This window comes from Onychomys torridus, chromosome 1 (assembly GCF_903995425.1).
Source record: "Onychomys torridus chromosome 1, mOncTor1.1, whole genome shotgun sequence".
Classification (NCBI taxonomy): Eukaryota; Metazoa; Chordata; class Mammalia; order Rodentia; family Cricetidae; genus Onychomys; species Onychomys torridus.
The window spans coordinates 62,525,597-62,540,620 of record NC_050443.1 but is presented as its reverse complement, the minus strand read 5'-3'; the positions used below and the strand labels follow the sequence as shown (position 1 = coordinate 62,540,620).

The window sequence follows — 15,024 nt, the reverse complement described above, 5'->3', positions numbered from 1 at the left end:
ACTTGAAATATTTGAACAGAAAGTGAATCCCTGAGGCAGAGGTTTTACTATTTTGGAAAGTCTGTGGTCACTGATTTGAGTTACTTAACTTCTATAGGCATATTCTGATTGTCTATTTTTAATTTTATGAAGTGTGGCAGATCTTGCCTTTCCAGGAGTGGGTCATTCCATCTGTGAGATCTCTGAGTACAGGGTTGCTGTTACTCATTCACTGTCCTTTAATGTCCACTGGGTCTGATCTGAGTAAAGTCTTCACTCTGATTCCTGGCACCATTTTGTTTCTGTTTCATTATTTTCTTAGTCTGTCTTATAGCTATGAAATACCAATGCCATTGATATCTCTAAAAATCTAACCTTTGGCACCATTGCCTCTTCATTTCCAATTCTTTTTTATTGGGACTTTTCTCTCACTTTTATTAGTTATTTTTTTCTGCTTGACTCCAATTGAATTGTGCTGTATTTCCTAAGGCATAGATGCTTTATCTTGGAGCCTTCTTCAGTGTGGCTTTCATTGTATCCCTCCCATTGTATCAAGTTGCATTTTTATGTTCACTGAATTCAAAATAGTGTTTCCTTTATTGTGAGGTTTTTGCCTGTGTGTTATTTAAAAATATGTTGTCTCTAAATATTTTGAAATTTTCCAGTGGTTACCAGAGGTTGGGTGGACAGAGAAATGAAAAGACAAAGCACGGAGAATTTTATGTTGGTAGAATGACATGGGATAACACTGGTGAGTATATCATAGGCCTGGATTCCCAGGACTCAAGAGGCTGAGATAGGCTTGGTGCTAGCTTGGGCTACATAGTTATTTTGAAAACAGTATAGAGCATATAGCAAGACTCTGCCTAAAGAGGAAATAAAAACAAGGGGAGGGAATGGTGACTCTGATGTGGGCAATGATAGGTTGTCTAAATGCAGGCTTATCAGTTGCAACATCTGTTTAGTTTGGATAGGAAATTTGGGGAATTGGGAGGATGGGCATATATGGGAGCAATAAGGGGTATGGAAAATATCTGTCTTACACTAAATTTTTCTAGGCACTCTCTTAAAAATTATGTTAAATGGAGTTGAGGAGTCAGGAAGCAGAAAATTGTGTAGAAAGGTCCTGGAAAACTTGTCAGTACTCTTGGATTTTATGACAGCCTATCACACAGCACAGAGGGATGCAGTGAGCACAGGATGGTATTTATAAGGAAGGAGGAGGATGAGGAGAGGAAGAGGAAAAAGAGGAATAGAAGAAAGGAGGGATAGAGGGAGGGAAGGCAGGAGGGAGGGAGTGAGGGAAGGAGGGAGAAAGGAAGCAAGAAATGAAGGAAGGAAGGGAGGGAGGGAGGGAGGGAGGGAGGAGGGAGGGAGGGAGGAAGGGAGGAAGGAAGGAAGGGAGGAAGGAAGGAAGGAAGGAAGGAAGGAAGGGACCTGAAAGTAGAAGGGAGTACTTAAAAAAAGAAGGCTGAAAGGAAAGTGGAAGGAGAGATGTAGCAAGAATTGTTAAAAGGTCTTATTAATAAAAACAAACCTGGAGCCAGATATTGGTGTGAACATGGAAAGATCAGAGAAACAGAACAAGCCACAGCCACCTCACCTTGCCAGTTCCCCAGATGATCCTGTTTCCTCAGACTGAAAGCCTCTGAGTCCTCATCCACAAAGATCTCAGCTGAACTGCTGCTAAAAGCCAAAACCTTAAAAAGGCTCTAGTTCCTGGTCTTCACACCATATATACCTTTTTGCTTCCTATCATCACTTTCTGGGATTAAAAGCTGTATGTCACCATACCTGACTGTTTCCAGTGTGGCTTTGAACTCACAGAGATCTCTGCCTCTGGAATGCTAGGATTAAAGGCGTGTGTGCCACCATTTTCTGGCCTCTATGTCTGTCTAGTGGCTGTTCTGTTCTCTGACCCCAGATAAGTTTATTAGGGTGCACAATATATTGGGGGACACAGTATCACCACAGAGAGATATGAAAGGTAATGAGGGAAAGAAAGATAAATATGTTTTCTCTCACATGAAGCTAGGCTGATTGCTGCAGTTAACTATTACTGCCCTGAGCCTTCTAGAAGAGATGGAATACCAGAGATTCATTGTTTTTGTATTAGCATTTGTTAAATGGGTTTCATTATGACATTTCACACACACACACACACACACACACACACACACACACACACACACACATACACATACACACACACTTTGATCATCTTCAATCCCCTATTACCATATCCAGCCCCTTCCCACCCCTCCCCCTTTTCCAAGCCTGGGTAACAGATATTGGGATTAATCCATGGAGTCTATTTAATGATCAAAGGAATTTATTTGGGGGTAAACTCACAACCACGGGACATTTATCATAGGGTCCAGGAAAGCTAAGCTATGTTCCACACTGAATGGCTTGGTCCAAGACCTCAGCATCCAGAACCATGAGGTAGCCAAGAAGAGAGGGCTTATGTGCATCCCTGGTCTTAAGGGTCTTCAGTGGCCCTGCCCCTCAAGGTCACAGGCAGGTATAACAGCTACAGCTGCCTCTCTAGGGGAGGTGCTTCAGGGCATGGCTCAACCAGCTATCCACTACACCTTCCTCATACTTTCTTGTATTAACTCTATTATTTTCCTTTTTTAAAAAGCATTCTTCAGGGGCTGGGGAGATGGCTCACTTGGTAAAGTGTTCACTGTATATACATGAGTTCATATCCCTAGTATGCTGTGGTAGATGCCTATAATCCCAGACCTGGTGAGGTGGGGACAAGTATAGATAGGCTGATCACTAGGGCTCACTGTGTCAGCCAAACTCTAGGTTCAATGAGAGACTTTGTCTCAAAAAAATGTGAAGAAAAATTGAGGAAGAAGCCTGATGTCAACCTCTAAGCCACTACCAATTCTCATGTGAACTAGTTCACACACATGTGTTCACATACATGTATGCATGCAAACACACACACACACACACACACACACACACACACACACACACACACACACACCATCTTTCAGAGATCAAAGGAAGGGGAAAGAATTCTATGATGTCCTTGTAGACCTCATGCAGTCTCTAGAACCTATCTAAATTCTTACTTATTGCCATCCACTGGAGTTGATGCCCTTCATCTCCAAAATCGCCTAACCCACCTGCTGGACTGACCTTGATCCCAGAGATCAGCACTGCCCTCACAAAGCAGTGTTCTCAGAGTGTGAGCCTGGAGTCCACAGCAAAGTTCCAGTAACTCTGAGAACTCAAGAGAAATGCAGATTTGGACCTCTTTCCCACCTACAGAGCCTGAAATTCTGGGAGGGAGTAGCAGGTTACACTATCTCAAACACTCAGGGGTGTCTGTTTGCATGTCCTAGTTGGAGAGTTCCTGATCCCAGAGGATTATAAGGAGCCATACATTTTGATTCTGCACAGGCAAAAGCCAAACTACATTCAATAAGGAAAACATGATTGGAATGCTGGATATCCAGGGGTTTGGAAACCTTTCTCAGCAATTGGAAGAACACGGGGAGAGTTCCATCATTTCCCTAAAGCCCTCTCATTCTCTACTGGGGAGTACACTTACACTGAAATGGTCAAAACCTCATTACTGAGAACAGACACGGCATGTCTCCACACCAAGGACATGTGGCGGGTGCAGCTTACCTGGCAGATGCCACTTATGCACATATCCAATGAGTCAGCATTGCAACGGGTTCCATCCAACACTTTTGGTGCCAGCTCCACTACCAAACTCTGTCCCTGAGCATGGCACTTGAGTGCACATGGGGCAGCGGGGTCATTGTATAGTGGAATCCATTCATAATAATGGCCCTGGTACTGCACGTCATTGTAGGCTGAGCACTGCTGGGCTCTGAAGTCTTCCGAATCTGCTGGGCAGTCCTGCAGGTAAAAAGAGGGAACCATGTGCATGTGCACATTAACCAGCCACAGTGTCAGTGAAGGCTGAACCAGGCCCCACCTGCCTCCACTAAGACTCACCTGATTCCCTCATTGCCCACCCCAACACCCTGAGATTACAGCCTGAATCTGCATTTCTACATCATGGCATTCCACAGGGGTCTCTGCAGTGCTGACCTACTCAGGGGGTCATTTTATTAATCTTATCAATCTCCCATCCAGGTATGTTTCCCAGCTAATGAAGACGTATGGTGTGTAGGTGCTAATTTTACCATGGTTTAGCTATCTCGTGTATAAACTTCCAAGTGGATTGCAGTCTCCTTTTTGAATCAAGGGGAACCAAAGGCCTTTACATTTCCCAGGTGATTCAAGGTCTTCGTAGGAACAGTCCTTCCCCTCAGGAGCCATTTCAGTGGGACCATTTGCCCCCATTTTAGCCCCAAACTGCTGTGTTTTTTTTATTAAAGTATTTTAATTACATGTAATAATGAGCTTTATTGAGATATTTTCATACATGTATATGATGTATTTTGATTATATTTGCCTGCATTACCCTCCCTTGCCCCTCTCCCACTGACCACCTTCCCCTGTCCAATTAGCTGTCATTCTACCTTCATGTCTTATTTTGTGTTCCCCCAGACAGCCCCACGCCCAACCCCAGCAACTGTTAACTGCCTACGAATCTCCAGGAAGGAGTGTAGTCTTGTCCAAACTTCTGTGTCTGGTGAGCATTGCTGCCTGTGCCTCCACTGCTGTTTAGTACATCTCCCCTTCCTCTCTCTCCTCTCCCAATGCTCTTCCCTGGTACCCAACATCTGTCTTCAACAAGCTAGTGCAAAACTCTGTCTAGGACCAAAGCAAATACAAGCCAACACCCTGGGGCACCCACCTATTAACAGTAAAAAGTACAAGTGTTGATGACGTGGGGGAGGCCTTTTTATTAAATTATGCATTCCTCCTGCTTGATGCTGGATGAGACAAATGTACACTCACTGGAACGCTGCTCCTATTATTTTATACTCTCCTCATTAGGAAGATAATTAATGTTCATTCTAAGAACTTTGGGGCAAAATTTCTATTAAAATAAATCAGTTACAAAGTTACAAAGATTCCTACACTTAAATATTTATACAAATCTTGATTCTTTTCCAAGGGTTTGTTTCTGGAAATAAAATTTTCTGAGTCCAAGTGTATGCATCTTTTATGGACTGCTCTAATGTCATGAAATAGTCCTCAGAAAGACATTACCATTAGCCATGACCTATGCAGGTTACCTGCCTGGGTCCATTTCCCTATTTGGTTACTATAATTTTCAAATAAGACATACATAATGGAATTTCATTGCTTTAACTTACATTTTCTTCTTTCCTAGGTAGTCTTGTAAGTTTGCTTTTTTTACCAAATCTTTGAAAATTTCTTGTTTTATGTGCTCTGTTCTGTCTTTGTGTTATTTTTAGCAGCTAAAGCTACTACTTTGTATAGTGAAGGCATCAAATTTGGTCATTTGTGTTGGAAATCTTTTCACTATTTAATTTTGCTCTGGGAGCCTTGTGAAGTCAAGAAGGCTTAGATGTTTGGGCAGCCTGCTCTGTTAACATTTCTTACCCTGCAAGATTCCTTTCTTTCTAATGGGCTACAGATTCTTTCCTTACCCTGCCCTGAGGACAAGTAAGTATTAAATGTATTTGTCTAGCTCCTTTATAGGTTGGCAATGGCATTTAACTCTTCGGGGTTTTGGGTTTGGGGCTTCATGTTGTTCTGGTTTTGTTTGTTTTTTTTTTTCCATTTTATTTTTGAGGGAAAGTCTCCGTGGCCCAGACTGGCTCCCCTTACATTTTGAACTTACAGCTGATCTGCCTTGTTCTGCCTCAGCCATGTGAAACTATGACCAGTTTAACTCTTGGTTATAGCTGGAATTATTCAGATGAATACCGGGAGGTAAAAATCTCACCCTATTTCCTCACAAACAAAATAATAAATACATTTCAACATGCTTCTAAAATACAGTTTATTTCAAGCCTCATCTTTTTTCCCATCTCAAACCTGTGTTTTGCTGTTACAATGAGACCAGTCTTCCTAATCCTAAGTAGAGTGACTCTGTCTTACAGTAATCCACCATTTAGCTGTTCTGCATTCCAGATGGCAGAAAAATAAGCCATCCTTATTAGATTTGGGTTGTGTTTGCCTACACCATTGCAATCTTTAATGAGAGTATATATCAACTTAAATTTCCCAGAGTCTAGCTTGCTCTGTGGGTCTGCAGTCACATCCACTGCCCCACTAGGTATTACTCTGATGCCAGGTCTGTATCATCAATTCTGCTGTAAACTTACAGCCACATAAAATGGGGTGCGTGTGCATGGAGACTTCTAGGAAAATGGAACTGTCCAGAATGATCCATAAGTAACCCCTAATAAATGCACTTAACCCATAAAGCTGAACTTGAGCTGGGCAGTGGTGGCGCACGCCTTTAATCCCAGCACTCAGGAGGCAGAAGCAGGCGGATCTCGGTGAGTTCAATGCCAGCCTGGTCTACAGAGTGAGATCTAGGACAGGCTCCAAAAGCTACACAGTGAAACCCTGTCTTGAAAAAAAAAAAAATCTGAACTTCAACGAGTTATTCTTTGGGCTGTTAATGTGTCCCAGTTTAGGGATGGTTGTTCACTTTGCATTTCCCCACAAACTACTATGCAATAACTGTGCATGTGCTTTTGGTCTTTGTAAACACCCTCACATCCTTTGGAAATAGGTAGGGAATGAGTAGAGCATGCTTACCAAACTTTCCTGGGGGCTCACTTGTGCTATATTGGTGTAAACCATTCCAGACTCCCACACTGTATTCACTTTTGTCTTAACTAGATGAAATCTTATCTCAGGTCATGACAAATGAAACAACTCAAACCAAGGTAGACAGAAGATGAGAACTTTTCTCATTAGAGGTGCGGACTCTGTCTTCCGTGTGACCGCAAGAAAGATCGATGACAAAGTGACATCATCCGCTTTGCCACCAGCCGTGGTCAGAACTCTCTTTCAAGTTCTTTGAAACCAAAGGAAAGTGTGGATGAAAGCTGGGAACAGACACCTCCCCTTGCATTGAGCTCATGGGTGTGGCAAATGCTCCTTAGGGGCTGAAGAGTCTGCCTGGCTGAAGAGTCTGCCTGGCTGAATGCTATAAGCCAATAAAGTTTCAAAAAAAAGTAGTGAGTGCTAGTTAACATAGGTTTAGGATGTCTGCCTAAGCTTGGTCTTTGCCCAGTGGGTGGCCAAGTTTGTCATCCTTGGCCAGGACTGACTGACTGTCTAGAGGCACATCTGGTCTACACCAGGTCAAACTGTCCCAGGAATTTAAATTACACACAAGAAAAGAGGGGGCGGAGATGAGAAGTCACATGAATCTGGGGCTGGGCTGGTCCTTTCTTGTATGACATGTGTGCTCAAGCAAGGCCAGACAGCTCCCATTACAGAGGAGAATGGATGAGTTGTGGAGGGAGAAGGAGAGCTGGCAAGCTAAACATTTCAGTAGAAGGAGAAAGCAGCCTGTGTTCCTTACTTTCAGGGTTCAGGCTCTCAACATCAGCTTCTGCTTAAATAACATTAAATATCATGTATTTATACTGAGCAGCAGTGTTGCATTGTATTTCTTTGGGTTCTCTGAAAGCATATGACCTAGGACGAAGTCCATAAAGTACGTTCAGTAGACGTGTGTCACCTTGAACTTAACTGTCCAGAAGAAATAGATCTCAGAGAAAGGAACTTAGAAGCACTCTGGGCATTCAAGCTTTCTAAGGGTGACTGAACAGTTTCATGGATACCACTTTCTAAGAAATGGAGGGGACGGAGTTACTTGCTTTCATTTACTTTACATTAATATAGCATCAACACTAAGTCTGCCCGGCCTGTCTTAGCTAGGCACAGCTCAAGACATTGTAGGGATTTTTGTATATTAAAATAGCCTAGTTTAGTCTCATAGTTGAAGACAGATATGAGAGAACACAGTTCCTTCTTAAAAGACTAATATTTATTTAGGAGTGTGTATAGCATGTGTGTTCACAGAGGTCAGAGTGGGCTGTTGCAGCCCCTGGAGCTAGAGTTATAGAAAGTTGTAAGCTTTTCAATATATGTTCTGAGAACCAAACTCCAGTCCTCTGAAAGGGCAGCAAGTATTCTCACCCACTGGACCATCCAGCCCCAGGACATGGCTGAGCAGAAGCAACAGCAATAGGAAGAAAAGAACACTTCCAAGAGAAACACTTAACGAAACACTGGTAGAAATTAGCCACTTGTGGGTTCTATGGCATGAAAAAAGGATCCTGCAAAAGCCATGTCAAATGTCACCTTTCTTGGAAGCCATCAGAAAGCCCACTGTGCAGAGCTAACTGCTCCTAAAAAGTTTGCCCATGTTGCAAAAAATGTTTCTGCCAAGTTGTGATGTGCTCTGCAGTTTTGAAGACGTTCTCCTCTGCTTCTCCTAACATCGCGCTAATCCCATAAACCCTGGACTAAGAAAACACAAGGAGTCAATGGATTCAGGTATTAGAACTCCTGGCTGGCAGGTGTGGCTTCTTTTGAAAACTCACATTTGCTCTGATAGACTCCTGATAATTATCTCCCAAGGTCTGGAGTCCAGGCTGTGAGAATCTATTCTGAATGCCAATCAAAGCTTATGTCTAAAGACTGAAGTCACTCAAGAGTCTCTATGGTGCACAGACATGTTATGCTCCCTAATTTTTCAGCCCAAGGCCCCACTTTTTTTGCCAGGGAAGCCAGGAGCTTCTGAAATCACAGCCTCATTTCTTGGAGAGGACACTGTGACCCCATACCCTAATGGAGTCTGTTGCAGAATATTTGTTTATAGTGGGAAGATGTGTCTTTGCCAAGGCACCTTCTGATTGTTTTAATAAAGAAATTAATGGTCAATAGCTAGGCAGGAAGAGGGTAGATGGGACTTCTGGGAAGAAAGGACAATGGGAAGAGAGAGGACTCTGGGAAGAGGCAGAGATACCAGGAAACAGTGAAGAAGTTGGACATATGGTACAGAGTAGAGGTAATCAAGTCACACAGTAGAATGTAGATTAACAGAAGTAGATTAATTTGACTTATAAGAACTAGTTAGGGGAAAAGCCTAAGCTAAAGCCAAGCTTTCACAATTAATAATAAGTCTAGTCTCCATGTCATTATTTGTGATATGGCAGTCCAGAGGAAAGTCCGACTCTGGGAATCTGCCTCTCCTGCCATCTGAACCATGGTTGGTCCCTTGCCCATGACAGAATTCTTCATCTGTGAGTTCTGAATGTATTTCCTATTGCCCTGTGCTTCTGGACAAAAGACCATCTGGTGTTTCCTTAGCCAGTGATGTCTGGTAAGCTTTTCCATGGTGGGCAGATTTATGGAGCACAGCTTCGGGGATGTCCTCCTCAAGCAGGGTCACCCTTTACATGGAGGACCCACCTGAACAAGGAGCAGAACACAGATGGGCACAAAGGACTTCATGTCTCTGACTTGGCTTCAGATGCTTCTCATCCATATCCTTCCTTCCCTGTTTTTGCCTGAGCTTGGTTAACTGAATATTCAGGTCTGTGCCACTCACCCAGGGCTTGTCCTATCGAGACTCTTGGGCTCATAGTGTTGCAAGCTACTGTGCTTTTTGTTGCTGCTGTCTCAAGCATCATGTCAACTCCTAACAAAGCTGGAGACACTGCTAAACTTCTTTCTAAGAGAGCACGTGCGTCTCTCTCAGAAGAGTCCCCAGAGCCCCTGCACTTCATCTTGAGCCCTATTGTTCCAATTTGAGGATATTTTGCTAAAGAGGGAAAATGGTTGGAATGAAAAAAAGTGATTGCTTTTATTAATTTTTCATCCCTGATATGTGTAGCATGCACATGTGCACAGCAAAGAACAAGGCACATGCATGTGTGCGAATGGAAGCCAGAGGACAGCCTTGACTATTATTGTCAAAAATTCCACGGGCTTCCTTTGAGACAGGGTCCCTCATTAGCCTGGAGTTCACCAATTAGGCTAAGATGACTGGTCAGTGAGCCCGGGCTCCTCCTCTTTCTGCCTCTGCAGTGCTGGGATTACAAGCCCACCCCCAGAGCCTGGAATTTTCACGTGGGTTCTGGGGCTTGAACTCAGGTCCTTGTGTTTACAAGGCAAACTCTTTACCATCTGAACTACCACGTCAGTTCCTAATTTTGCTTTTTATGATTGTAAAGCAAAATATTCTGATTCTTTTCAGTGTTGACTAATGTAAGGAACAAACAGCAGGCTTGTATAAAATCCTTCCTTCTGTGTGGCCTGAGTCACCTAGCCCTGTCGCAGTGGGTACAACAGGCAGTCTGCAGTGTTAGAAACACCACCAAACCAGTTCCCCTCTGGAGTCTTCTTTTGAAGCTCTCAAAAGTAATTTTGTCCCCTCAGCCTGAGTCCCTCTCTATGTGTCTGTGTGTCCATCCCTCAGCCTCAGTCCCTCTTCATCTGTCTATGTGTCCATCCCTCAGCTTCAGTCCCTCTTCATCTGTCTGTGTGTCCATCCCTCAGTCCCTCTCCATGTATCTGTGTATCCATCCCTCAATCTCATCCCTCTCCATGTGTCTGTATGTGCAGACATTGTGGAAGAGGCTGGGTGAGATACTGACACAAAACACTTGGAGCCCTGAAGGACCTTGAAGTTACTGCATATACCACTTGTACGAATGGAGTCATAATTACATACTTACCAGGTTCCATCATAAATGTGAAATGGCCCTAAAAGAACACTGTGAATGGAAGAAGATACTTATACACAAAGACTGCCATAAGCCAAGCAAGTATTTAAAATGATCAGAAGGGTTCTCAAGACACTATCAGTCTTACAGTGCTAAACTCCCTAAGGCAGGGTTTAACTGGATTACATATTTTCAGACTTACATGATTGCTGCACGTCTTGTATCTGATGTTCTGGCCTTCGCAGTTTCTAGAGGAGGAAGGAAACAATGGCTTTTATAGAGGTGGCACACATTAAAGTGCTGCAAAGACTAGTTTCCTCTAAAATTTTGGTAGTGTGAACTGCTGCAGAGAGTCAAGTTTAAACTGTGAAGAAACAAATTTCCAAGGATCAGGGAACCAGAAACATCTCAAGGAGGTGTCCATAAAACAGACGGTGAATTCTTTAGTGAATGACATAATGATCAACTAGCTTTTATCTTACCCTAGGGTCTACATAATCTCTGAAATTATGGTGTGTGTGTGTGTGTGTGTGTGTGTGTGTGTGTGTTCCAAAGAAATCTACAAATGTTTCTCTATATTGTTTCTTCTGTAATGATTATTCTGTCTATTATTGGATCTGATACACTTCGTGTGTGTGTGTGCACGTGTGTGTGTGTGTGTGTGTGTGTGTGTGTGTGTGTGTGTGTTGGTTTGCTTGCTGTGTCTTTTGAGACAAGGTCTTGCCATTTAGCCCCAGGCTGGCCTGGAACTGGCTATGTGGCCCAGTCCATCCTCTAACTCATCAAGTATTAGAATGAAGGCTTGTGCTGTCTTGCCCAGTTCATGGGGCTGCTTTTATCACTGATCCTCGATTTTCTTTCTTTGCCATCCTAAACTCACACGTCTTCATTTATACTCTGCACCACTTTCACTTTATTTGTTTGTTTGTAGACAGGGCTATGTGTCCCTGGTTGGCCTTTAACCTGTGATGATGCTCCTATCTCTGCCTCCCAAGTGCTGGGATTGCAGGCATGTCACCATGTCCAGCTAGCCTTAAACTTTCTGTTCCCTTACAGCATGTACCCCTCCCTGGGAGGTGCCATCTTTAGCTGGATTTAGAAGGCTTTGGGAAAACCAAGTTTTGGAGTAAAAAGTACAGGGTCATGGCTGCCTCCCAAAGCATGGCCCCTAATGCTTCTAAATGCTTGAATCTGAAGACAGATCATGTACTCATTAGTTGCTCCTTCTGAACTTGTGGTTTAGACTGACTTCCCACATTATGGTCATGGGTTGGCTAAATCTTCATACTCTGTGACTACACCTCCTCATCGTTTCACTTGTCATGAGTCTACCATTGAGGTTTGCTACAGTCTTCATGAGAGGATACCACATTTTAAGGATTCAAGAAGCACCGAGCTGGGAGGCTGGCAGAAAAGCTATGCTGGGCTGGAAGACCGCACTCTTCTGGGGAACCACAGCTGCTTGGTGTAGAAGGCCATTCCTTTGCCAAGCTTCCATCACTGTCCTTTTCATGTGGAGGACAGGAAAACAAATAACAGGGTGAAAAGGCGATGATCTCAATTACTCTGGTAATTTTAGGGAGATGACTGCTAAGTTGAGGAAGTAACATCCAAATGCTTTCCGAGTCATGTCAATTGACAACCCTAAAAAGCTTTAATCCACTTAGAATTTATTCTTTACATGGACAGACACCCTCTGCTACTTCCCATTGGCTATTTGTTTTCAAAAACATTTTTCCTATAGTTTGTTTTTATTTTGCTCTATCAATTTTCCTAATTTTAAGGAGAAAGAACAATAAAAGGAAATGGCTCAGTAGAAAATCTGAATTAATAAAAGTACCAAGAAATAAAAACTCTTGGAGCACACAAGGAACAGAAACTTAAAAAAAACTGATTTGGAAATTCAGAAATATTTCCCACATGAATTTTGATAATTATTTAATTTTACCAATTGAAATAAAAACATTTTTCAAATAGAAATTTAAACTAAAAGAAGAGAAAAGCATCAAGTTGTCTCATGGCTGCGTCTCAAGCCAGCTCTGTAGGCTACATAGCCAAGGTCCACACCCAGCTGTCACCCATTATGTCCAGCACTCACTTGTGTGAACACAGCCCAAAATTCTAAACCTAAAAACCAAGTGCACCCCTCCCACAAATCCCGCTTCAAGTGCTTCAAAGTTACAACAGAAAACAAGAATTTCATTCCAAGAATTCTCAAAACATAAATCACTATGTTGAACTTTCTCCTTCATCCACAAATTCTGTGGTGAACTCACTGTGGACCAGGATGTAGATATAAAGATACCAGGGCATTAGTGCTCAGTTTGCTTTATAAATCAGCACCAGGCCGCCATTTTTAGCATTCTACTTCATGTCCTCCAGCCTAACACACACTCAACCCACGGGCCGGCCTCTATTGATGTGGTCTGCCTTGGTTGCAATCTAGTCGGAAAATGAATGACTACTTTATGAAGCAAGCATAAAATGAAATGCAAGTTATTTTAAAGTTAAGGACATGAGAGTCCTAATTCCCCAAGCAGGAACCTGCCAGCTTATTCTGGAAATAATTCCTTTGGCCCAAAGCAATTGAGCTGCAAAAAATATTACTTGTGTGTTTTTAATACCACTATAATTAGCATATGAAAGAGCTGATGGTTATCAGGAGTATATGAAAATTCAAGAGCACTGTTTCACAATTACGGATTCTCTACACATTTTACACATTACAATATCCATAGCACCCTAAAACTGAAGATTTTTAAAGTCCAAATTTATGAATATCTGAAAAACATGTTGACGTCACATGAGAATACATTAAAAACATTAATAAAATTTCCCTGGAGTTTACAGTACTATAATTTAATATTCACTTGGTGATATATTGACTCAAACACTAGTGTCATAAAGGCTCAGAAGCATATGTTTTGAAGAATAAAAATACATTAATTTTAAAATAGTAGTGAAGCTGAACCTGTGGTCCCTGTGGCTGGCACTTCGCCAGAGGATCAAGTCACGGGTTTCTGCAGAAAAAAAAAAGATGTTCTGGTTGGTGAGTGGTTTGTAGCTCAAAATGACTGACTGGAATATTTAAATGGAGTTAAGTTATAAAATAACTCTACCCATGGAGAAATAAAGAAGTAAAATGGCTACACTCCTCTCTCCCCAAAGCCTTCATTTGAAGGAGCACACTGGTCAGAAAAGGCACTGGGAGGGTCTCCAAAGACTTGGGGATGGCTGTCTGTTCAGCATCATATATAATCGCCTCCATCCTCCTCTTACAAGAAAAACTGACCACAAGTGCTCCAGATTTATGAAGTCTTAATCCGTCTCCGTGGCTCTTCAAGGAAAGCTGATAAGCCTTCCAAGGGAAGTGGGCTTCCTCCTTAAAAATCTCAGAGTACTCCAGAGTTGCAGTGGGAGATCTTAACACAGGGCTGAGTCAAGAATGAATAAGGCCTGTGAGGGACCAAATGATGAGAAACAAGATTGCTTGAGTTCTTCAAACATCCACTACCCATCTCTCATATGAATCCGATCCAGTTTGTGTGCAAGAAAATAACATGACTGTCCCTTTATGGGGCATGGAGCAGGCAAATGTGTCTCAGGTTTGGCCTCATTACTGGGGCCTAGTTAGAGTGTAACTGCCATCCATTTACCTACTGGAGACACCAGAAAGCAATCCGTTATCTTAGCTGACTTTATAGACACTGCATATATGAAATATATAATTCTGTACATATATAGGCATATTTTATACACATATACGCACACAAAGTTTAGGATATTTTGTAGGCCCATATACTTGTTTAAATCAGATTAATTCAGGGAGACAATGAATTTGGAGGTTCATCGGCTTCACAGCACATTTCAGAAGTAGGATGAAATTAATGTATAGACTCAGGTATACTAAATGGTCTTAAAATGTTTGTATGTGGATGAGTGTCCATGCGTGTATGTACATGTACGTGTGCCTCTGTGCATAAACATGGGTGCACATGGAAGCTGGTCATCCTTTGCTCTTCCACCTTATTCACTGAGGCAGGGCTTCTCAAAGCAGAGCCCCCTGGTCTGGCCAGTCTCACTAGCCAATTTGCTCTGGAGAATCCTCTGTCTTTGCCTGAAGAAGTTGGAATTACAGGTGCAATGCCACCTCCCCCAGAATCTGCAGATGCTTTGGGGATTCGAACTCCAGTCCTCAAACTTGCCTGGCAAGCACTTAACCACTAAGCTATTTTAGAGTCCCAGGGCATTATTTTAGAGAGTCTTCATGTTCACAAATGTAATGCAACTCATCATCACTATACTAATCTAACTTGTAACTACTAATAAATGTCAATGTTTTCTTTATAACTTGGGCTCTTATAACTTTGCTAAAGAAATTTTCACTACCCAGAAAACATAATGGTATTCATCTACATTATTTCTAATTTTACAT

General features: G+C 42.4%; 1 protein-coding gene across 1 annotated transcript in view; it reads right to left on the bottom strand.

Moving 5' to 3' along the window:
* Window positions 1-15,024, bottom strand: part of Adamtsl3 (ADAMTS like 3) — a 291,872-nt gene that overhangs the window by 163,807 nt on the left and 113,041 nt on the right. The window contains exons 5-6 of the mRNA XM_036188825.1: window positions 10,792-10,837; window positions 3,631-3,867 (exon numbers count right to left, since the gene is read on the bottom strand). Coding sequence (XP_036044718.1) covers window positions 3,631-3,867; window positions 10,792-10,837 — 283 coding nt within the window. The remainder of the gene's footprint in view (window positions 1-3,630; window positions 3,868-10,791; window positions 10,838-15,024) is intronic.